Raw genomic sequence first — 25,949 nt, 5'->3', positions numbered from 1 at the left:
TATGGGGATTCCCTTGTATGTTATTTGTTGCTTTTCCCTTGCTGCTTTTAATATTTTTTCTTTGTATCTAATTTTTGATAGTTTGATTAATATGTGTCTTGGTGTGTTTCTCCTGGGATTTATCCTGTATGGGACTCTCTCTGCTTCTTGAACTTGATTGACTATTTCCTTTCCCATGTTAGGGAAGTTTTCCACTAAAATCTCTTCAAATATTTTCTCAGACCCTTTCTTTTTCTCTTCTTCTTCTGGGACCCCTATAATTTGAATGTTGGTGCGTTTAATGTTGTCCCAGAGGTGTCTGAGACTGTCCTCGATTCTTTTCATTCTTTTTTTTTTTATTCTGCTCTGAGGTAGTTATTTCCACTGTTTAATTTTCCTGGTCACTTATCTGTTCTTCTGCCTCAGTTATTCTGCTATTGATTACTTCTAGAGAATTTTCAATTCCATTTATTGTGTTGTTCATCATTGTTTGTTTGCTCTTTAGTTCTTCTAGGTCCTTGTTAAACGTTTCTTTTATTTTCTCCATTCTATTTCCAAGATTTTGGATATATTTACCATCATTCTCTGAATTCATTTTTAGGTAGAGTGCCTATTTCCTCTTCCTTTGTTTGGTCTGGTGGGTTTTTACCTTGCTCCTTCATCTGCTCTGTGTTTCTCTGTCTTCTCATTTTGCTTAGCTTACTGTGTTTGTGGTCTCCTTATCGTAGGCTGCAGGTTCGTAGTTCCCATTGTGTTTGGTGTCTGCCCCCAGTGGGTGAGGTTGGTTCAGTGGGTTGTGTAGGCTTCCTGGTGGAGGGGACTGGTGCCTGTGTTCTGGTGGGTGGGGCTGGATCTTGTCTTTCTGTTGGGCAGGGCCGTGTCTGGTGGTGCGTTTTGGGGTGTCTGTGAACTTAGTATGATTTTAGGCAGCCTCTGTGCTAATGGGTGGGGTTGTGTTCTTGTCTTGCTAGTTGTTTGTCATGGGGTGTCCAGCATTGGAGCTTGCTGGCCGTTGGGTGGAGCTGGGTCTTTGCTTTGAGACAGAGATCTCTGGGAGAGCTCTCACAGATTGATATTACATGGGGCTGGGTGGTCTCTGTTGGTCCAATGTCCTGAACTCGGTCTCCCACCTCGGAGGCTCAGGCCTGACACCAGGCTGGGGCACCAAGACCCTCTCAGCTACATGGCCAGTTATGTGGGGATTTTCTTGCCTTTTGGGAAGTCTGAGGTCTTCTGCCAGCATTCGGTAGGTGTTGTATAGGAGTTGTTCCACGTGTAGATGTATTTTTGATGTATTTGTGGGGAGGAAGCTGATCTCTATGTCTTACTCCTCCGCCATCTTGAAGGTCCCCCTTCCGTGTTGTTTAGATTATTTTAGAGTACAGAAAAGAAATGGGGGAAGCACCCATTTTACTTATGAGAGGGGTAAACCTGGACTCCAAAACCTAGCAGAACCGGATGTGCCACATAACCTTAAATTTGACCCTCCTTATCCACTCAGCATTACTTTTCTCCATCATAGGGGACCTTTCTGGACAACAGGAATGGGGCCCTATGTTCTCTGCCTATTCGGTTTGGAAATGGGGAGCCTTGGCAGGACTTAGAGAAAGGAGGAGACTAAAGTCTGGGTATTTATTCCCTTGGCTTACTTCCTATGTGTAGGTGCCTTAGGCTGGCTCTCTGAAAGTTCTCATCCATCTTTTGGAGCTTGTGAGTGAATAAGAGCTGCTCTGTCATTACCAGCCCACGTTATTGCACTATCCCTTGTGATCCCCCTCTTCCAAAACTTTGTAAATAGTCCACTTGTAACTAAACTCTCCTTAAATTATTCTAGCTTGAATGGGCCATCTGTTTCCTGTAGACCCTTTCTGATACAGTAGATGAGTTTAGGGTTTTTGCTTTTGTAGAAAGTATGAAATTAGAAGATGTACTAGTTTTGACTAAGAAAAAATACAGTAAGGAAAACATATTCTGTTACAGAAAAATATGAATTACAAAGTTGAAAAAAATAGCAAATTTGTAAACATTTATGTATAATATAAAAATGCATAATAGAGACAAGTTTATATATTATTTGATTATATACTGTTTATTAGTATTGTGTCTATGTTAAATTTCCTCAGTGTGATCATTGTAGTGTGGTTACATAGTAGAATGCCCTTATTCTTAGAGATATGCCACTATATTTAGGGATGAAATGTCATTACATATTAACCAACTCTCAAAAGGGACAGCAAAAGAAAAGAAAATATGTGTGTGTGTAAGAAGAGACATAAAGCAAATGTGTCAAAATACTAATAATTATTTAAGGTATATGGTACTTTTGTTAAGGTATATGGGTATTCACTGTTAATATTCTTCCAACTCTTGTGGCTTTGAAAGTTTCAAAATAAAAAGTTGGGGGAAAATATTCAAAACAACAAAAAATAAATACTTATATGGATAAAGATCTTTATAAACTAATAAGACGCATAATATACCAGCATTTGAACAAGCAAATCACTGAAGGAGAAATACAAAAGGCCCTTAAACAAAGTGATACTAGACTGAATAATAAAGAAATGCAAATTTAAATGAACTGTCAGTGTTTATCAAGAAAAAGTAGCAAAGATTCAAAAAAGTGGTAATGCCCAATGCTGATGGGGATGCAGCAGATTGAACATGAAGCATAGCTTGGTGCCTCCCATCTTGTAGTGTGCAGTCTGGTAGTATCTGAATGCATAAAATCTGTATGCTCTTTAATCACAGCAGTTTTATTTAATGAACTAAGTAAATCTAATGAGGTCATAGGATAAGTGAGTAAGGTTATATGTACAAAGTATGTTCATTGCAGCATTGTTAATAGTGGCAAGGACCATTTAAATGTCCATCAGTTGGGGTTTGGTTTTACATACAGAATACTATTTAACTATTAAGCACAGAAGTAAATATATTGATATGGAATGATATCCCTGATTGTTATATTAAAAATAAAAGTGGGTTAGAGAAAAATACACATAGTACTACTATCCCATTTAATGTAAAATATCTACATATTCTGGACATAATTTTATGTATACCAATATTATATAGGTTTTGAAATTACCTAATATTATATGGTTGAGAGTATCAGAAAAGGTAGGAAAATTATGGGGAATTGGGGCTTTTATATTGTCTCTCTCTTTTTTTTTGAGTTATAAATTTTTATATATCCCATGAAATAATCATAGATATTGTTACCACATAACTAATTGGTTTTGCACTAGGGTATATATTTTCTCTTTTTGTACTATTTTATTTTAAAGAAATAAAGATCATATAATAGAAAATATAACTAAACTTTCATTTTAAAAGACTTTGCAATAATTTTTTTAAAGTAATTATATAGCATAGTCTTACTGAGTTACAAAAAAATCTGTTAAGAAACTCATTTTGCTCTTGTGTATTCCGTTTTCAGAGCAGTGGAAAGAGCTCAGTGCTAGAAAGCCTAGTGGGGAGGGACCTGCTTCCCAGAGGCACTGGTATTGTCACCCGGAGACCTCTCATTCTGCAGCTAGTCCATGTTTCACCCGAAGATAAACGAAAAACAACAGGAGAAGAAAATGGTAAATTTTAGAATTGGAATAAAAATTATTTTAAAATTCTTCATTTTTCGTCCAATCTTAAAAAGATATGAGCTAATTAGAAATTAGTGGCTGTAGCAAAATCAGAAGTCTTGTGAAGAAAAGTGGTATGCGTCTTTTCTCATGTAAAAAAAGAGTAATTTTTGTTGTTTTTGAGGACCATGAGTCAACTTTTTTGAAAGAGAACCTTTTTGGTAATTCAGTTTAGTAAACTGTTGTTAATGCTATTTAGTGGAGGATTTAGTGAGCTACTTGGTAAACGAGAATCAGTTATTTTTAAAAGTTTTTGTGTCTTTTGGAGTGTTTTAAACTTTTTTTCCTTGTGTTTAAAACAATGTTCTTGCTTTTTCACTTTGTTTTAGAATTTAAATATTTTCTTTTTTTTGCCATGCCATGCGGCGCACGGGATCTTAGTTCCCCGACCAGGGATTGAACCTGCGCCCCCTGTAGTGGAAGCGCGGAGTCTTAACCACTGGACCACCAGGGAAGTCCCTAGAATTTAAATATTCTAGATTCTAGTTTAAAGATTTACTTTTAAGTAAAATTAAAATGATTTAGCTTTTCAGCATAGCAGTGTTATCTTACCTTCCCTTTTCTGGTCTTGCCATTGTCTGCTAGTTTTGAATCTTTGGCCCTTCAATCTAAGATGAATATTATTTTTAGAAAAAGTTTTTTTTTAAAAATTATTATTATTTTTGCCACACCACATGGCATGAAGTATCTTAGTTCCCCGACCAGGGATCGAACCTGCGCTCCCTGCAGTGGAAGCATGGTGTCTTAACCACTGGACCGCTAGGGAGGTCCCTAATTATTGTTATTTTTTTACTATCCTTCTCTTGCTAAGGCTTACCTATATAGCACATACTTTTTAGATTCCTCCCTCACCCAAATAGTAAATGTGGAGTATCATGATAAGAAAAGATGCACCATCCTTTATAGCAGTTCTTCTTTGGTTAAACTGAAAATATTTTAAGACACACTATCTTTATTAGCATGTTTTAAATTGCCTATTAAATATGTATCCTCTATTAATCATACTTTTACATTAGTGAGGTTTGGAACGTTTGATGAGAGTAATATGTTTAATCTTCAGTGTTTGGTTCACATTTTGTCTTATTTATAAAAGTCTATAAAATGTTCTAAGTATTAAATTGCATTTGCAGCAGAGTACCATGTTTGTTTCTCATTCTGCAGAGATCTGTTTTCAATGAAGTTTCATTCTGTTTCTTATAGTCTAATCTAAGATGGGATGATAATTTCATGCAATTGAAGTTACTTTAATTTCTGTATCTGATCTTTTCCTTTACTTATTATAGGAGCATTGTTGTGATAGCTTGATTTTTTTTTTTTTTAAAGGGGAAAAAAAAAAGACCTGTCATGAGCATCTACAATGACTACAGAAAGTTAATCGCTAAAGCAAGTTAATGAAGTTGTAGATGTTAACATATAATGATATAATGATAAATATTTTTGGATAGACTGCCAGAGGATATGTAGGAGTCTTTTAATTATATTAGGTAGCTTCTTGGTATATTATTCATCACTTTGCTTTTCTGTAATATTTCTTTATTATTGAAATTCTGAACCTTGAATTTAATCATTTTGGACTAATTTATGGTCCAGCTTCAAATGTATAGAATAACTCTTTAAAAATTTCATTCTCACTAACATCATCAATTTTACCAAATACCTTAAACTAAAACTTCAAGAAACCGTATGGTGTTAAGTCTGTTTCTTTTAACTCTTCATTTTCTTCAGTCATCTTGAAAAGGGCAGATGATATCCTGTCTCTCAGAAACTGTTTGCAGATGTGGGCAGTGTTTCTGAAAAGGGTGTACATTTCAGTTATAGAAGTGTCAGTTTCTTGGTATCTCTTTGTTTGTATGTCCACTCTGTTTTGTTGATGTCTCTTCTTGGTGGTTGGTCAGTAAATCTGCATATCTTTACCTATATATATATATATATATATATATATTTTTTTTTGTTCCCCAAAGCTTAGTGCTTATTTTTTATATTAAAAAACATAAAACCTCACTTAAAATGACAACTCAGCCACCCAGAACACAAAATAGATTTTGTAAATTTTGAGTACTAAATGTCATATATCTTATTAATAACTAGAATAGTTCTTTAACTTCTCATCAGAGCCTATTTATCCTTAGGATAAACAGTTCTACCTTACCACAAATCATTCTACCCTAGAGGAAATTATAAACCGTGAAGCAGGAGACAGCCAGAAGAGTATGAACTACCTGACAGCCTGGCAACCATACAGGAGAAAGGGGAGGAAAACGTAAAGACAGGAGAACTTCAAAAAAAGAAAAAATCAGTCTCTAACCATTTTGTATAGGGATTTGTAGCCTCAAAAGGCTTTATTATGTAACAAAGGCATAAGTTACCATTAATAGGTAAGTTTAAGAGCAGTGGATCCTAACACGACATGGAGCAGTATAATCCATTTTAAATATAGGTCCATCAAAACTGGCTAAACTATTTAAGTATTACTATGTATAATTCAATTATCAGGAAAATTTATTTAACATGAGACCCCTCATTCTGCCAACTACATAGGATAATTGAGGTGTCAATATATAGATTTATACTATTTCTCATCTTGCCCCCCACTTCTGCCAATGTAAAAGAATTTTCTGATAAAATCTTATTAAAAACAAAAACTGTTTTCAAGTGAGATGGTGGTTTAGTTTGAACTTTGAACTCTAGGATTACCTTTCATATATTTGTAAGAAATAAATCAGGTATTCCTCAGATCTCCTTGTAGACTAAATCCAAAGTAGCATGCTGACTAAAGACCAAAACTGTTTCTGTGGTGTTCTGTTAAATTCAATATATATTTCAAAGAAAATAATCCCTTATAAAGCTCAATTGGTAAATACTTGCATATTTACTATCAGGGTTTTGAAAGATGTGTTTGATATGTTTTGTAGATTTTTTTCCACTAGGTAATTTATCTTTACCCATAGTTATCAGATATCTAAGACAAATTTTTGAATAGTAAATTAATTTTAATCCATTTTGTTAGAATTAGAAACCAGAGGTGATATAATTAGGTGTAATGGAAAATAAAAGTAAATTATGGCACACTATATACTTCATTTATGTCATTTAAAATATTATATACATCCCTCTAATTATAACTAATTGTAATGGAAGTTTCATAGTTGTAAATTTGGAATAATTGAATGCATTTGAAATGGCATTTGAAATGTGTTCAGGTTTTTTGCACACTTGATTTTTTAGAAAGGTTTGAAATATTAGGGATAAGCACTAAACTTATCATTCTGTGCTGTTTCTCTTTAACTACAGACCCTGCTACATGGAAAAACTCAAGACACCTTTCTAAAGGTTTCCTTTATCCATTTGTTTTTGGCCCTTCTTTTCCTATTATGCCTGCATGTGTGCTTTTGTACTCTTACAGGCTGTGTGCATTTTTTTTCTTCCATTTTTATTTGCCTATCCACGTTGATTGATTGCAGGTGTTAGTGGTTCTTGTTACCTTTTGGCATTGCATCAGAATGCAGGCTTTTTTTGGTGGTGAATGTAATTTATTTTATTTTTATTTTTAAAAACATGCTTGTGAAGCCAGGCCTCTTCTATATGATAAGGTAAATTAAGAACACCCCTTTGGTATATAGTACCTGCCTCTGAGTTCTATTCATCTAGATTACTCCAGTCCTCCAATGAGACTTCTTGGAAGAAGGTACTAAGCTTCAAGTAGGTGAGCATTTTACTTGCAAAAAGGATCCAGTTTATTTACCTTTATCCCACCAAAGAAATTGATCCACCTTTTCCTCAGTAAATATTTATTTTATAGTCATTTTTATTTTGATCTCAGGTGGCTGATATGTGTTATTCATAAACTTAATCATTAAGACATTTAAAACTCTGAATTTGGCAAAAGCAGAATAGCTGTGCTTGGGGGAGGCAAAGTTAGTTTACCTTTCTACAATTAAGCATTTCTAGCTTCTCTGGAAAAATCAGAACAAAATTTGCTATCCAAGTCTCAGACCACTCAAAACAGTACCTGCAGTGAATAATTTTTCCTTTTTTCAGCAAGTGCAAGAGGAACAGACCTATTTTTGGAAACTACTGGCGAGTAGCAACTCCATACAGGGCATATGCCAGGTTCCCCCCATCCCCCCCACCCCATGCCATTTCATTTCTTTCCTACCTTCAGTTCCAAGGGAGAACATAATCTTGTTCCTGGGGGGGAAAAATCACGTTGAAAATGCATATAAGTTATGGAGTAGCTTCATACTACTGAGAGAGCTCTTTAACGACAAATTGTGACTTTATGGGTAACCAACAAGAAACCATATTAAAATAAAAACGACAAAACAGAATGAAAAGTTAGCTGTTTCATTCACATATTGCAAATTTTTATGAGTTATGTGTAAATCTATTATATATGCTTTTTGCATTATTCAGTATGACTCATAAGTTTTCTTCTTTTAGCCATTAGCTTGAGTATTTTCATCAGATAAACTGCTTTTCGTGTGTAAGATTTTTAAAAATAAAGTATACATATTTTACTATAATATGAGGAGAGGTAAACAGTTTTATTTGTTAAAATCTAGATTTCAAATAGTGGGAAGACCTGTGAGCAGCTCTGAAATTAGTCGTTTCTGAAATACCTGGTACAATTTTGAAAATGTGAGAGTATAATTTAGCAGATCTTAAAATATAAGTTAACTTGTAGTTAATGGCAAAATAGGAACAAATAATATTGTACTGCCTTTTTGAATTCCTAAATAAAGATTAAAAAGTAATTTCCATAGTTTCCAATAAATGGAGTTTTTCTTTTTCCAGGGGTTGAAGCAGAAGAATGGGGTAAATTTCTTCACACCAAAAATAAGGTAATTTTACAAGAATATGGTGAAGAAGTAACATGTTGAAAACATTTTTTGGGGGTACAAGTAGTTGATAATTTAGTTTCTTATGATTGGCAATGTAGCATTGTTATCTTGAAGCAGCTGTTCCTTATAAATAAATCTTATCTTAACATTTCTAACCATAGTAGTTTATTTGGAAAACATTTAAGTTGAGCCCTGTTCTCTCTAATTTGGAGACTCTTAACTGTTGTGGGCTCAGGCAGCTTTGAAAAACTCATATAAACTATGACTCTGGCTCAGAAAAATATATGTGTATATTAGAGTTTGTTTACTAATTCTCTGAAGCAGATCCATAGACATCCTTGAAATTTATCAAACCCCGCTTAAGAACTTATAATCTTATTTTGAATACCGTGTTTTTTGTTTCAATAATTTTTAGCTTTACACAGATTTTGATGAAATTCGACAAGAAATTGAAAATGAAACAGAAAGGATTTCAGGAAATAATAAGGTAGGCATCTCTTTAGAGCTGGAAATTATAACCATCGGTAAATATATCATCGAGAGTATTCTGGTCTTTGAAACTAACGGAGTATTTTCCCAAATATATAAAAACTTTATTTAATACCTTTTGTTTCTTAGAGTTTTTATATGCTATCAGATATTTCATTTAGGTGTTTATTCTTGATCTTGAGATGTGTATATCACTTTATTATGTAACTTTTTAATTCAATGCTTCCTACAGTGTTATCTTTTTCTGCTGGATTGACTCTATTCTAATTTAAGAAGCAATATATAACTTACAAGATTCATGTATTTTGAAGAGCTCTTTTTCTTACCTGAGTAAGGCTAGATTTACTTATGAAAGCAAAGAGAGGGAAATTAAGGGTTTTTTTTTTCAGTGAAAATGAAAGTGGGATAGGGATATTTACATAGTCTCCAAATATTGCCACACAAATACTTATTAATTACAAAGAAAAAAAGGAACTTTACAGTGGAGAAACCTAGCAGGCACCGTCTTACTCAAATGATCAAGGTTATCATCTGTAATTGGACAAATAAAGATCATGCGCCACCCAGTAGAACATGATGATAAGACAACATCACTAGTGTTATATTCCAAAGATGTGTATCCCAAATCTAATCATGAGGAAGTGTGGACAAACCCAACCTAAGGCACATTCTGCAAAATGGCTGCCCTGTTTTCTGCAGGAAGGTCAAGGGCATCAAACTCAGTGAAAATGAAAAGTAATGTTAACAACTGAATTGTCTTCTCAGATTCTGAGAATTTAAAGTAAATTAGGTGTCTAAGATACGATTAATTTTGACACGAGGCACTATCACTGACTCCCTTAAATGCTTCTGTTTTCTCTCTCTTCTTTCTTTATTCTTATTACTTTTCTGTTCCCTTCCCTTTTGTTGTTACCTCCATTCTTGTATGGGTACAGGGTACATTTAATCCCACAAGTGGGCCTTAGCTAAGTACTAATATTAAAAAAATATTTATTGAGTCCTTTTATCTGCCAGATGCTATGCTGGAGAGGTTTTTCCTGACAAACAGGCATTTTTGGAGCCATGTTAATTTCTTTATGCCTATTCAGGATATTTTCCTCTGTTTTAGTGATTGACTAAGCTTTGTTTATTATTGATCTCTGGGCAGGTTACCTTTTAGTTACTGCTGCTGCTGCCATACTTCCCTGATTTGGATAACTTGTTACCTATGTCTCACTCCCTGAACTCAAGAACTTCATAAATTTGGATAGTGATACATTATTCTTTTGTTCAGCACTAATAGTTTTGTTCAAACTATTAAACATATTTAAGAAATGTTATCTGCTGAGAATCCAGAGAAAAGAATGTGAAATAATATAGGAGAAATAAATTGTGTATATTAATAGTATAAGGTTGGATGGGATTATAACCTATGGCTAGCTGCCTTATTTCCTATATGTTTCATCACATTTTTATTGTTGAAATGTTTTAGAAATCATGGTTTATTTAATATTTAAAAGCATCTAATGTATAATACTTAAAATGAGGTTTACTTTAGCATTTTTATTCATTGAAATTTTAATGTGATTTTAATATGATATTTTAAAACTTATTTTTAGGGAGTAAGCCCTGAACCAATTCATCTTAAGATTTTTTCACCCCATGTTGTCAATCTGACACTTGTGGATTTGCCAGGAATGACTAAGGTAAAGAATAGTTGTTACTCATTGTGGGTATGGTCATGTTTGTTTTCACCTGAACAAATGTAGTTTTTCCTTAACCTCATATGGATTAATCAGCCTTTTTTTTTTGCAACTACCTTGATCTATTAGCAGCATTTGACATAGTTGAGTCCTTCTCTCTCCTTGAAACACTTTCTTTACTCTGCTTCCAGGATACCACACTCTAGAGGATTATTTCTGATCTTACTGGTCACTCCTTCTCAGTCTCTTTTGCTGGTTTCTTATCTTCTCAGTGTCTAAACAGTGAGTGCCCCAAAGCTAAGTTTTTGGACCTCTTGTCAAAGGGGTACACCTAACCTCTTGATGATTTCATCCAGTCTTATGACTTTAATTATGAGTGTCTGTATGCTGACAACACTCAAATATCTCCAGACTTGTATATTCATCTTGTATATCCAACTGTCTACTTGACATACACACTTCAGATGTCTAATAGGCATTTCAAACTTGATGTGTCTAATCCAAATGCCTGATCTGTCCCTCAACCTGACTTGATCTTTCTACAGTCTCCTCCATCTCAATAAATGGCAACTCTGTTCTACCAGTTGCTTAGCCAAAAAGTTTGTAGTCATCCTTGACACTTCTTATCCTACACCCTACTTTCTCTGTCAGCAAATCCTCTAGCTCTCCTTACCTTTAAAATACAGGCATACCTTGGAGATATTGCAGGTTTGGTTCCAGACCACCTCAATAAAGTGAATATTGCAATAAAGCGAACATCGCAATAAAGCAAATCACACAAATTTTTTGTTTATCCAGTGCATATAAAAGTTATGTTTACACTATACAGTCGACCCTTGAACAAGGGTTTGAACTGCATGGGTCCACTTATATGTGGATTGTTTTCAATAAATATATTGGAAAAGTTTTTTGGAGATTTGTGGCAATTTGAAAAAACTTGCAGACAACTGCGTAGCCTAGAAACACTGAAAAAATTAATAAAAATGAACATACAAATCTATTATAAAAAGTTAAAATTTATCAAAACCTATGCACACACAGACTGTACATGGTGCCATTTGAAGCAGAAAGAAATGTAAACATATGTAAAGATGCAGTATTTAATTATAACTGCATAAGATGAACTGTAGTACATACTGTACTACTGTAATAATTTCATAGCCACCTTCTGTTGCTGTTGTGCTGAGCTCAAGTGTTGTGAATAGCCCGTTAAAATGCCGTGTGATGCTAATCATCTCTGCTTGAGCAGTTCATCTCTCTAGTAAATCATGGTAAAAGGTGATCTCTTGAGGTTCTTGCATATTTTTCATCATGTTTAGTGTAATACCGTAAACCTTGAATAACACCATGAGACCCATACGAAGTGCCACTAGTGATGCTGGAAGTGCTCCCAAGAAGCAGCGAAAAGTCATGATGTTACAAGAAAAAGTTGAATTGCTTGATATGCACTGTAGATTGAGGTCTGCAGTTGCCCACCATTTCAAGATAAATGAATCCAGCTTAAGAACCATTGTAAAAAAAAAGAAAAGGAAATTCATGAAGGCAGTGCTGCAGCTATGCCAGAAGGCATGAAAACCTTGTACTTTATGTGCAATGCCTTTATATCTTGTATTGAAATTTCAACTTTTATGTGGGTGCAGGATTGCTGTAGGAAAGGCATACCTATAGACTATAACATTATTTGAGAAAAAGCAAAGTCAATATATGACAACTTAAAGCAAAAGGAAGGTGAAGGGTCTAAAGCTGTATAATTTATTGCCAACAAAGGATAGGTTGATAATTTTAGAAAGAGGTTTGGCTTAAAAAATGTCAAGATAACAGGAGGCAGCAGACAAGTTCTCAGATGCTATTAAGAATATCATTAAGGAGAAAGGATATCTGCCTGAACAGGTTTTTAATGCAGATGAAAGTACCCTATTCTGGAAAAAAATGCCACAAAGGACATTTATTAGTAAGGAAGAGAAGCAGGCACCAGGATGCAAGGAAGGAAGGGATAGGCCAGCTCTACCGTTTTGTGCAAATGCAGTTGGGTTTATGATCAGGACTGCCCTTATCTATTAAGCTGCTAACCCCCAAGCCTTGAAGGCAAAAGAGAAACACCAGCTGTCAGTCTTTTGGTTGCCCCAAAAGAAGGCCTGGACAAAGAGAACCCTTTTCCTGGATTGGTTCCGTCAATGCTTTGTCCCTGAAGCAGGAAGTACCTTTCCAGTAAGGGACTGCCTTTTAAAGTTCTTTTGGTATTAGACAGTGCCCCTGGCCACAGGTGTTGAAGTGGTCTACTTGTCTCCAAACACAACGTCTCCTATTCACCCTCTAAATCAGGGGGTCATATGGACCTTTAAGGCTCATTACACATGGAACTCTATGGAAAGGATTGTCAATACTATGGAGGAGAACCCTGTTAGAGAGAACATCATGAAAGTCTGGGAGGATTACACTATTGAAGATGTTGTTGTTATTGAAAAAGCCATGAAAGGTATTAAGTCTGAAATAATAAATTCCTGCTGGAGAAAGCTGTGTCCAGATGTTGTGTAAGACTTCAGGATTTACGACAGAGCCAATCAAGGAAATCATGAAAGAGACTGTGGACATGTCCAAAAAAAAAGTGGGTGGGTGGGTGAAGGGTTTCAAGATATGAATCTTGTAGAAATTCAAGAGCTAAAGTAGACAGTGCATGGGAGGAATTAACAGAAGATGACTTGATGGAAATGAGTACTTCTGAAACAGTGCCAGATGATGAGGAAGAAGATGTAAAAGAAGCAGTGCCCAAAAACAAATTGACATTGCACAATCTGTCAAAGAGTTCCAATTATTCAAGACTGATTTTGACTTGGTGGAAGAAGGATTGGCACCATATAGAAACATTTTTAGAGTGAAAAAACAAGTCAGACAGAAATTATGATGTATTTCCGTCAAGTTACACTGAGTGTGCCTGCCTCTCCTGCCTCCCCTTCTGCCTCCTCCGCTTTTTCTGCCTCTACCACTCCTGACACAGCAAGACCAGATCCTCCTCTTCTTCCATCTACTTCACATGAAGACAATGAGGATGATCCACTTCCACTTAATGAATAGCAAATAATCATCATGCCATAGAGTTCTGTTGTATATGTGTGTGTCTTCTTGTGAAATCTAGTAACTGTATGGCAAGAACTGTATGAGAGGGCTTCCCTGGTGGTGCAGTGGTTAAGAATCCACCTGCCAATGCAGGGGACACGGGTTAGAGCCCTGGTCCGGGAAGATCCCACATGCCGTGGAGCAACTAAGCCCATGCGCCACAACTACTGATCCTGCGCTCTATAGCCCGCGAGCCACAACTACTGAGCCCGCGTGCCACACCTACTGAAGCCTGTGTGCCTAGAGCCCATGCTCCGCAACAAGAGAAGCCACTGCAATAAGAAGCCTGCGCACGGCAACGCAGAGTAGTCCCTGCTCGCCACAACTAGAGAAAGCCCGCGTGCAGCAACAAAGACCCAGTGCGTGAGATGTTTTTGTGTCCTTTTTGTCATCATTGCCTAAGTACTCATTATGTAGAACATCATGTACAAGACTTGTATTGAAATGGATAGCCTGTCTTTATATAGGTATAAGGTGAGTGATATTTAATGTAAAATTAATAATGTGTTTTCTTACTATTTTATAACTTTGCTTTCAAAGAATTATATTACCATGCAGTATGCCTTTCTTTTGTAATTGGAGAAACTGCGTATCAGCCTATCATCACAGGTAAGTGGTTTCCATACTGTATTATGAATATGACTTTGACACTGTATGCTGTAAAAATTTTATAACGATTCACTCATTAGTGTATAGGCTAGGCTACTGTGAAGCAATCAGATCGATTACACTAGGCTACCATAAAGCAATCGTATTGCTGCTTCTTTGTTATCAATGCGTGAATTGTTATATATGTAAATAAACATGAATTTCTTTTTTACGTTATCTTTTCATTTTTGATATCCAGTGTCAGTAATAACATATAACATCTACAGTGATTTGTTATCGTATAAGACAATATTGATGTAGGTACTGACAGAAGATTTATCTTGTAAACAGATGACATAAAATATTGATAAATAGAGTACAGTATTGTAAATGTATTTTCTCTTCCTTACGATTTTCTTATTAACATTTTCTTTAGTTTACTTATTGTAAGAATACAGTATATAATACATATAACATATAAAATATGTGTTAATTGCCTGTTGTTGGTAAGGCTTCCAGTCAACAGGAGGCTATTCGTAGTTAAATTTTTGAGGAGTCAAAAGCAGACTTTCGACTACCTGAGGGGGTCAGTGCCCCAACCCTGTGTTTTTCAAGGGTCAACTGTACTTTGGTCTTTTAGGTGTGTAATAGCACTATGTCTAAAACAGCAATGTACATACCTTAATTAAAAATACTTTACTGCTGAAAAATGCTAACCATCATCTGAATGTTCAGTGAGTCGTACGTCATCTTTCTGCTGGTGGAGGGTTTGAAATATTTCAAGAATTATTAAAATGTGATATAGAGACACAGAGCGAGCAAATGCTGTTGGAAAAATTAGTGCCAATAGACTTCCTTGTCACAGGGTTGTCACGAACCTTCAATTTGTAAAAAATGCAGTATCTGCAAAGTGCAATAAAACAAGGTGTGCCTGTATATCTGGAACTCTGTCACGTCTTACAGATTCATAGCTACCATCCTGAGCTAGCCACTATCATCTCAGCTGGGTTACCGCCATAGTCTCCTAAGAGGTCTTCCTCATAATTTATTAACTAAGCAGCCAGAGTGGTATTATTAAAGTGAAAATTAGATTGTGTCATTCCTTGGCTCAGAATCTTTGTAGTGGCGTCCTACTTCACTCAGAGTAAAAGCTTAAGTTCTTAAAGAGATCTAAAGTATCTACTTGATCTGTCTCTATTACTCTTCTAGCTCCTTCTGCTCCAGCCTTCTGCCATTTTGTTCACTTTACTGGAATGTTCTTCCCCCAGGTATCTATCTGCATGTACCTCTCCCTTATCTCTTTCAGTTTGTGGTCCTTCTCTCAAATGTCATTATCTGGGTGAGGTCTCCCCTGATTACTCAATTTAAAAGCATAATCCCGTTTAAAATAATAATTTAAAAGTATAAGCTTTTTTTTTTCTTTAATATTTATTTATTTGGCTGCATCGGGTCTTATTTGCGGCATGCAGGATCTTCTAGTTGCGGCCGGTGGGATCTAGTTCCCTGACCAGGGATCGAATCCGGGTCTCCTGCATTGGGAGCGTGGAGTCTTAGCCACTGGACCACCAGGGAAGTCCCTAAAAGTATAAGCTTTAACTAAGTATTCCTTAGCCTCCTGTTCACCTTTATTTTTTCCATGGCCCTACCACCACCTAGATACTATGTATGTATGCGTTTATTATCAGCTTCTCATCACTAAAGCTCAGTGAAGGCAGGAATTTTGGTCTTTTTCTTATTCACTACTGTGATATAATCTGGTATGTAGAACAGTGCCTGAAATAAAGGTTGCCAATAAATACTTGCTAATTGAGTGAATGAATGAATTTTTCTCTAGGCAATTAATATTGACCAATCCTTAACATGGTAGACTTTTGATATTTGCAAGATTACATTTTGAGACTTCTACATATTACCAAATTCATATATACTGTAGTATATAATTTCTTAATTATCTGTAAATGGAGTAATACCTATATTCTGTGGATTAAATGGGGGAAAAAAAAAAGCTGAGCTGATTTTTATTACTAGTTCCTTGATCATCTCTTTTTGGTCCAGGTGCCTGTAGGTGATCAACCTAAGGATATTGAGCTTCAAATCAGGGAGCTCATTCTTCGGTTCATCAGTAATCCAAATTCCATTATCCTCGCTGTCACTGCTGCTAATACAGATATGGCAACATCAGAGGCACTTAAAATTTCAAGAGAGGTAGATCCAGATGGTAAGGACAGATGTTAATTTTTAATGAGGTGCTTGGTTAACATGGTAAATCTACCCTCGAGAGGAGTTTTTATTTTAAAAAAGAATATCTCTAGCTGTTAATACACATTTAAAAAATAATGCTTTTCTATTTTACTTATATTATCAACTAGAAATTTTGATGGAAATGGATAAATTGCTGTACAGGCTAGGCAAAAATACTTCACATGATGTCCATATTTGTAATGATTACCTAATGATTTTAAAATAAGAAGATGGCTTCGCAAAAAGTTTGTTTTGTATAAATAAAATGATTTAGGTTTTTGAATGGCTGATTTCTAAGAATAACTGTCATGGTAGGTAATCATTGTAGACTATTATAGTATAGTAGATAATTATGGTATCTACATTCTGCAGAGGTTCAAGGCAGAGGGGATTCTTCGAAATATAATTCATACTGTGAGTCAGTATATGATACCTGACTAATGCTGCAGTGTGCATCTTATATAAGATGCCAGATTGTAAGTTATTATTGCTGCTAATAACTGTATGCTTTGCTGCATACAGCAGCCATTTTTTTTTCATCTGAGTATTGAGTGTCTGTGGGCAGTGTCATGTTTCTTATTTCCTACTGTGAATAAAAATTTAAAATAAAAATTTGGTAGGAAATGTTAGTGCTAAGACTGCTAATTAAAATTCCTATAAATGGGGTCATTTCTTAAAATTTTTTATTTCAAGTTTTTAAGAAACTTATATGAGTAATTAATGTTCATTTTAGATTAAAAGATAAACTATATGAAAATGTTTATTTAAATTTTATTTTTCTTATATAAAGTAAACTGTTAGGCATTTTATATACATTAATTCTATTTTAAACTGACCCTTGAGCCATAAATAGAATCATACTTTTGATCTAGTAATCTTAATCTAGTAATATAGTATAAGGAAATAATCCAATCCAGTATTATTTATAAAAAATTAGAATCAGTATATGGCCCACAATAGGAATGATAAGATAATAATAGAATATGGAATCATTAAAAAGGATGATTTTGGTCGCATAGCACAGGGAGATCAGCTCGGTGCTTTGTGACCACCTAGAGGGGTGGGATAGGGAGGGTGGGAGGGAGGGAGATGCAAGAGGGAAGAGATATGGGAACATATGTATATGTATAACTGATTCACTTTGTTATAAAGCAGAAACTAACACACCATTGTAAAGCAATTATGCTCCAATAAAGATGTTAAAAAACAAAACAAAACAAAGATGATTTTGTAGATTTGGACCAAAATACAAAAATGCTTCTAATTGAAAAATGCCATATGTAAAATTGGACATTATACAGAGCAGCTGAAACTCTCATACATTGCTGGTGGGAATGGTATAGCCACTTTGGGAAACAGTTTCTCAGTTTCTTAAACAGTTAAATCTGTAATTCCACCCCTAGGTTATTTACCGACATTAAATGAAAACCTATGTTCATGTAAAAAACCTGTATGCAAATATCTATAGTAGCTTTATTCTTAATCTCCTAAAACTGAGAACAACACAGATGTTTCTCAAATGGGGAATGAATAACTAGACTATAGTGTGTCCATACCATGGAATACTACTCAGCGATAAAAAGGAACGAACTATTGATACATGCAACAACATAGATGATTCTTACAAGCATTATGCCAAGTGAAAGAAGCCAGACTCAAAAGGCTGTATATGTGATTCCATTTATATAGCATTCTGGAAAAGACAAAACTAGGAATGGGATAGTACAAGGAAATTTTGACAGGGGTTGGGGGGCAATGGAACTGTTTTGTTTTGAGGTAGTGGTGACATTGCATTTGTCAAAACTCATAGAAGTGAAAAAAAGCCATTAACCAAGAGATGTTTAAACTCTCATCCCTGGATCCTATCCACGCTGGCATGGTGAATAAATTCTGGCATTTTGGTGGCAATGAGAGGAGCCAGCGATTCATTGAGAGCTGTATCTGGGCCTTCCCCACCTTCTGCCTGCTGGGGCCTGAGGGGACCCCTGTGTCCTGGTCCCTGATGGACTAGACAGGAGAAGTGTGGTTGGGGGTCACGCTGCCTGAGTACCGGGGCCAGGGTCTCGTCTCTCATATGTTGTTTGTCCACACCCAGGCTCTGGACAAACTCGGCTTCCCCGTATGTAACCATACAGAGCCAACAAAATCATACAGAAAATTAGTCACAGTCTGCATCATATCCCATGCCCTGTGACTGGAACCAGTGGAACTGTGTGCCTCTGTGAAGCAGCCCTGAATCCAAGACAGTGTTGGGTGGGCTGGTTATGTGGCAAGAGATGCCGAGGGATGGGCAGAAAGAAAGAATAAATTGTAATGAGCAAAAAAATTCGTGAATTTGTGCTCTGCAAAAATTCACTCACTAGGCATGAGTGAATATTAAACAAATTTTTAAAATGCTAATTAAAAAAGTTAGCCCAAAGAGCTAATAAAAAATAACGTGAAAAATTTTAAAAATTAAACATGATGATTAAAAGTAGTTTTTAAAAAGTATTTGTAAGCAAAGGTTAGAAAAACATTACCAAAATGATGGCAACGGTAATGTTAGGTGGGATTATAGATTAGGATTTTCCTTTATTAATACTTAACAGCTTAATTTAATGGGTCATTTCTTTTCTTTTTTGCATTTACCAGGTCGCAGAACCCTAGCTGTAATCACTAAACTTGATCTCATGGATGCGGGTACTGATGCCATGGATGTATTGATGGGAAGGGTTATACCAGTCAAACTGGGAATAATTGGAATAGTTAACAGGTTAGCAATCAAGAATGGGATAAGAATTGCAGCATTCTCATTTCAAAGCAAATCTGAATTTTTTGAATCGGTCTGAAATGTGATAGTGTCCCTACTTTTTCCACTTTTACTATAATCTTGGTATTGCTGAAGAATTCATTGCTCTAAAGGAAGAAAAGAGATTCACTAAAGCCTCCTGTAGATATTTTTAAATAGAAAGTGTTTCTAAAGTAAGCACTGCCACAAAATGGAAGAAAATTTAATGGCTAGGCTTAAAAAATCCCTGTCTATTACGTTATGTATGAGGAGGACACTGGATAAAAAAACGTATTATTTAGTTTACACCCAGTCAAGAGTTCTTAAGGTGGTAGTATTTTAATAGATCGGTTTAACCCCTAGCATTAGTGATTCTATGTAATTGCCAGGAGGTGACTTGGAGAAATTTTATTAAAGGTATCCTAATTATAAGTAGGTGAAATTAAAAATTGTGGAAAGGAAACTAACTACTGTAGAGTGTCTACTTAAGTTTTAGATGTTCTACTGTGAGAAATTTGTAAGGGTATCTCTTTGAACCCTTGCAACGTCCCTGTGAGATATGTATATTGGTCTGTTTTATAATCAGAAAACTTAAGTTATACATTTACCAAAGTCACATGGCTGGTGAAAGCAGAGCCAGATTCAAATGGAGATCATAGTCCAAAGCCTTTATAAAATAGGAAGCACTGAAATTGTCATGAGATCTGGGTTCTACTCCTAGTTCATCTACAAACTAGATATAATGTGGGTTTAAATGGCTCCTAACATCTTTGGTCTTAGACATTTGAAAATGAAAATGTTACTAAGTGATGTCTTTACAGTTGTCTGCTTCTAATCACATGTCCTTCTCCCTCACCCCTACTCTTTTTTTTTTTAATTCCCATTATCTCTTTTCAGGCAAACAGGTGGTATAAAACTGTTTGTTGTATTTGTAGATGGCTACTCTTCAATTTAGTTGCCTGTCCATGGATAAAATATACAGTTGATTAAGACACATATATTTTCACCTGTTTATCCCTGTTACTGAAGAGTACTGCTTTTGACTGTAGTTAATGGTAATAATGAGGCCTAAATTATTCAGGCATTGCTTACTTAAAAGTCACACAGTTTGAATCTTGGCTGAACTACTTAATATGTGACCTTGGGTAAGTTAGTTAATCTCCCTGGGCCTTAGTTACTTTGCTATAAAATGGGATAATACCTATTGCATAGACTGATTGTGAGAATTAACAGTTCATGTCAGACATTATAGACAATGCCTGGTGCTATCATCATCATCATCATTTATAGGCTATCATCATCATCCTCACTATCCAGAGTACTTAGTACCACAGTTGACTTTAGTTGAACAGTTTTGTTATTTTTCAACCTTAGGAGCCAGCTAGATATTAATAATAAGAAGAGTGTAACTGATTCAATCCGTGATGAATATGCTTTCCTTCAAAAGAAATACCCATCTCTGGCCAATAGAAATGGAACAAAGTATCTTGCCAGGACTTTAAACAGGTAACATTTTTTACCTTTTGGAAAATGAGATGTTTCTGGGTTGCCAATAGGTGTCTGAGACCTTTGATTATCAGTTCCTTACATTTTTATAATGTCCTTGTGTGTAAAATTTCACTTTTTGTTTCTTGTGTAGTAGGTTCTTATAATGTAGATATTTATTTTTATTGAGGTGGTTGGCATTAAATCATTGTGTAGTCTAGGAATGCTCAAGTGAATTTTAAAATACCTTAATCATGAAATTCTTGACAGTCATTTTACTTTTGATGATAGAACTAGATGGCAGATGACTTCATTTCCATTTTGTATTTCAGGAACTGAATTAAGATTTATAATTTTCACATAACCTATTCTTAATTTAGGATGTCTTCTATTCCTATTCATAAAAAGAATGTAAACTATATACCTTGAATTCTGAGTATGCACTGATGGTAGAGGCATTAGAAGACCTTTCTAAATAATTTATAAATGACTGAAGTAAAAGCTATTTTCTTTTACTTTTGGGTTATTCCCTAAATAAATTAAAGGCTGATGGATATGTATCTTAACAAGATAGATTTTCACTATGCTGAGTACCCATTGTAAAAGATAAGTCGGAAACCAAAATAATGTAGGTAGAATTGGATTGAGTAGTTTACTTTCTTTGAGGTAATTGCAATAATATAAAAAAAAATTTTTTTAAATTTATATTTGATTCTCTAGCAGTTGCTACAATTTGATGGGTTGAAGGCACACTTAAAAAGCATTTACTAAGATGGTTTCCTTCATGTCATTTTTTTCAGGCTACATATTTACCTTCTAGTCTAAGATTGCATTATTTCCTACCAGGACAAATTGTCAGGTTTCCCTATTATTTGCATTTTAAAATTTGACCTGCCTGGGTCTTCAAAATACACAATTACTTTAAAATCCTTCCTTTCTAACCTTTGTTAGGCTACTGATGCATCACATCAGAGATTGCTTACCAGAGTTGAAAACAAGAATAAATGTTCTAGCTGCTCAATATCAGTCTCTTCTAAATAGCTATGGTGAACCTGTGGATGATAAAAGTGCTACTTTACTCCAGCTTATTACCAAATTTGCCACAGAATATTGTAACACTATTGAAGGAACTGCAAAATATATTGAAACTTCAGAGCTGTAAGTAAGAAATTTCTCTATGGATTTGGTTACCTGGATTGATAGGTTAGATAAAAATAAAAGATAAAGATCTTTTGTTACAGTGACTTAACTCTGAGATTATCTGATTGTAATTTATTATCTGTAAAACAGGAATATCATTTTGTAGAAATGGTAGATAATGTCTCATATGTATGTAAAATGCTTTATAAATTATGTAAAGCACGGTAAAAGTTTCAGGGCTTTCTTTAAAAACAAGACTTTAATTGATAAGCACTTATAAAATTTTCATAATTTAAAAATTGTTTGTTTTTTTAATACACACAATATAGTTGTTCATGAAAAAATACAAAAATGCAGATAAGTAAAAAGAGTAAAACATAAGGACAAAATTGCTTTTAATTCCATCATTAAGAAATAATCCCTGTTACTTTGGCATTAATCTAGACATTATTCTATGCTTCTATAAAACTTCTATGCTTCTATAAAGCTTCTATAACTGCCTGTAATACACATCTTTAAAAATCAGATGCTATGGAATCATTTCTTTAAATCAACATGTCACAAACAACTAGTAGTAATTGTATATTTGTATTCTCAGTCTTAAGATTTACATAGTATTTTACTTTTTAGACATACACTCTTATTTGTTCAACCAGTCCCCTACTATTGACAGTTTGCTTTCGGTTATACACAAATATAAACAATGTTGTGATGGACTATCTTTGGGCCATGTATCCAAGTAAACCCTTAGGTTAAATTTCTAGAAGTGGAATTACTGGATGAAAGGGTGTATAACATCCTCAAAGTCTCTTATTATTACTATACTATTAGTAGATTGTATTTTTTTAATACATTTATTGATTTTATTTGTTTATTTTTGGCTATGTTGGGTCTTCATTGCTGCACGCAGGCTTTCTCTAGTTGTGGCGAGCGGGGGCTTCTCTTCGTTGCGGTGCGTGGGCTTCTCATTGCGGTGGCTTCTCTTGTTGCAGAGTACGGGCTCTAGGTGCATGGGCTTCAGTAGTTGTGGCTCACGAGCTCTAGAGCGCAGGCTCAGTAGTTGTGGTGCATGGGCTTAGTTGCTCCGCGGCATGTGGGAATCTTCCCGAACCAGGGCTCGAACCCGTGTCCCCTGCATTGGCAGGCGGATTCTTAACCACTGCACTGCCAGGGAAGCCCGATTGTATTGTTTTACTACTAGAGAATATCCATTTCTCTAAACTTTCACCTTTAAAAAAATCTTTTAATTTTGAAAAATAATTATAGACTTACAGGAAGTTGCAAATAAATGTACAGGGAGGTCCCATTCACATTTCACCCCATCTCCCCCAGCATTGACATCTTGCATATCTGTAGTACAATAAAAAGCAAGAAAATGGACATTGGTGCAATCCACACAGCTTATTCAGATTTCTCCAGTTATACACATACTTCATGTCTGTGTGTTTGTATGTATGTATATAAAGTTCTATGTACTTTCATGTGACTCAGGTAGCCTTCTATGTAAGTTAATGCCATAGAATATTTAACAAACTAATTACTGAATGGTTTTAAATATATGCATATTAAGGGAAATAAAGATTACTAAGATAAACCTTTAAAGAGTTCAGTGGATAAGGTAGGTCAAGGTAACACAACGGTTGATTAGGTGGCAAAAGGAGTATAATTTTTAATTAAATACTTCTTATTAAATATAATACATATCCAGAAAAGTGCATATAACATATATGGACAATTTTATAAGTAGTTAATTAAGCAATATCTTTGTAATTACCTAATCAAGCCTTATTAGAACATTGAAGAGAGACCACTTTCATTTCTTTCAAGGATTGGGAGAGCTCCATAGTTAGGAATGCATTTGGGTTGGGTTCTGAATAGAGTATGGGAAGGCAGTAAGTAGAAGGGTATTTTAGGCTTTGGAACAGCAAAGATTAATGCAGGGAGAATTTGGAGAATGGCATATACAGTGATGGGATGTAACAGGAGGTAAGGCAGGAAAGGTGTCTAAGAACAAGACTGGTAAGTCTAGTATCATCAGAATTTGAAGAACTTCCTACTATAAAAAAATAAAACACTTTTGGTCACAGGAGTAACCCATTTTAGAAGGATATTCTGGTCATTATGGAAACTATTTGGAGAAGGGAAAAGTTGGAGGCAGAGAGACCAGTTATTGGTAATTTTAACTATTTTAAAGTATAATACATAGCACTAAATATATTCACAGTATTGTACAACCATCAAATAGTATCTATTTACAAAATTTTTTATCACCCCAACAGAAACTTTGTATCCAAATAAGCAATATCTCTGTGTTCCCCTCTTCCCCCAGCCCATGGTAACCTCTTACTTTCTGTCTATGAATTTCCTTGTTCTAGATATTTCATATAAGGAGAATCATACAATATTTGTCCTTTTGTGTCTGGCTTATTTCACTTAGCATAATGTTAGGCTGGTATCTTCTGCCTAGACTACTGTAAGAAAGTAGTGAATAGTGATGGTGAAAACAGAGAAGATGGGGTGATTTGGGGAGACATAAATGTATTTGTAAATTTTCAACTAGACTTGAATGAGAAAAATAAAAGATAATAACCAGGGTTTCTAGTCATTAAGATAGGAAACACAAGGTGTCCAGTATGTAGGCCCAGAGATTTAATTTGTTTAAAGCAGGGATAGGCAAACTATATATAGCCCATTGACAAAGAATGATTTTTGCACTTTTAAATGGTTGAAAAAAATTCAAAGAAGAATATTTTGTAATACGAAAATTATATAAAATTCAAATTTTAGTGGACATAAGTTTTATTGGAACATAGCTGTGCTTATTTGTTTACATACTGTCTGTGGTTGCTTTTGTGCTCAATGGCAGAATTGGCGAGTTGTGACAGAGTTGTGAAAAGTCTAAAGTATTTATTATCTGGCCTTTTACAGAAAAAGTTTGCTGATCTCTACTCTAGATTGTGAATAAATAGAAATAAGACATTGTTTCTTATCTTTAAGGAGCTCATAGTCTAGTTGAAGAAAACTAGGGCAGAGAAAAATGTTTAGTAGTTCTTAGTTAACTGATGTTTTCTGAAAGAACAGTTACTCAGTGTGCATGTGCATATGTGAATGCCTTTTGTGAAATGACTCCTTTCCCCATTAAAAAAATTAGAGAAACTGGTTCATAATGGAGTTGAGAACACATGAAAATGGTCTAAGTGTGATTGTTCATCTGAGACAGTCTTAAAGCTTACAGAGAGACTTCTAACTTGTAGCTTCCTCCCTTTTAGTAATACTAGAAGTCATATACTTCATTGCCTTTCAGATGCGGTGGTGCTAGAATATGTTATATTTTCCATGAGACTTTTGGGCGAACCTTAGAATCTGTTGACCCACTAGGTGGCCTTAACACTATTGACATTTTGACTGCCATTAGAAATGCAACTGTGAGTATGCTTAACCTTTAGAATTTTTTGAAATGAGGTTAAAGATTATTTTTTAATCCATATAACTCTATCTTTTTTAATGAATTGTACACTTTGTTATTTTGCTCTCATTCTTGAAATTACAAAGTGCTTTTTTATGAAGAATACCAAAAACGTGATTTATTTTAAACTTAGGGAAGAACCAAAATTATATGTGGCTATAATAAGAGCTCATAGTTTTATTTTTTTAGGGTCCTCGTCCTGCTTTGTTTGTGCCTGAAGTTTCATTTGAGTTACTGGTCAAACGGCAAATCAAACGTCTGGAAGAGCCCAGCCTCCGTTGTGTGGAACTGGTTCATGAAGAAATGCAAAGGATCATTCAGCACTGTAGCAATTACAGTACACAGGTAATTGAGAAGTGTAACAGGTTTCAGATTAAGTAGTAAAAGACATGAGGTGGTGGTTTCAAGGGGAAGGAGGAAATATAGAAGATGGGCTAAAAGTTAAAATGTAGTTCCCTTATATAAAAGTGATTTGAAATAGTATAGTTAAATGTAGCTTCCAAATCTGATTCAGTACTTCAG

The 25,949-nt window shown here is 34.9% G+C and overlaps 1 protein-coding gene across 7 annotated transcripts in view; it reads left to right on the top strand.

The window, feature by feature from the left end:
* The window catches only part of DNM1L (dynamin 1 like), a 62,882-nt gene that overhangs the window by 28,108 nt on the left and 8,825 nt on the right, over nucleotides 1–25,949 (top strand). For 4 of the 7 annotated variants that reach the window (XM_007175660.3, XM_007175665.3, XM_007175661.3 and 1 more), the window contains exons 2-11: nucleotides 3,416–3,563; nucleotides 8,409–8,455; nucleotides 8,871–8,942; nucleotides 10,543–10,629; nucleotides 16,384–16,546; nucleotides 19,201–19,321; nucleotides 20,711–20,842; nucleotides 21,773–21,979; nucleotides 25,266–25,386; nucleotides 25,617–25,772. In XM_007175660.3, the coding sequence (XP_007175722.1) occupies nucleotides 3,416–3,563; nucleotides 8,409–8,455; nucleotides 8,871–8,942; nucleotides 10,543–10,629; nucleotides 16,384–16,546; nucleotides 19,201–19,321; nucleotides 20,711–20,842; nucleotides 21,773–21,979; nucleotides 25,266–25,386; nucleotides 25,617–25,772 (1,254 nt within the window). Of the gene's footprint in view, nucleotides 1–3,415; nucleotides 3,564–6,905; nucleotides 6,945–8,408; nucleotides 8,456–8,870; nucleotides 8,943–10,542; nucleotides 10,630–16,383; nucleotides 16,547–19,200; nucleotides 19,322–20,710; nucleotides 20,843–21,772; nucleotides 21,980–25,265; nucleotides 25,387–25,616; nucleotides 25,773–25,949 lie in introns of all 7 variants that reach the window. The other 3 variants (XM_007175658.3, XM_007175663.3, XM_007175659.3) reach the window with 1 other exon arrangement.

Source organism: Balaenoptera acutorostrata, chromosome 11 (genome assembly GCF_949987535.1).
Source record: "Balaenoptera acutorostrata chromosome 11, mBalAcu1.1, whole genome shotgun sequence".
NCBI classification, from domain to species: Eukaryota; Metazoa; Chordata; class Mammalia; order Artiodactyla; family Balaenopteridae; genus Balaenoptera; species Balaenoptera acutorostrata.
This window is presented reverse-complemented; position numbering and strand designations above follow the sequence as displayed.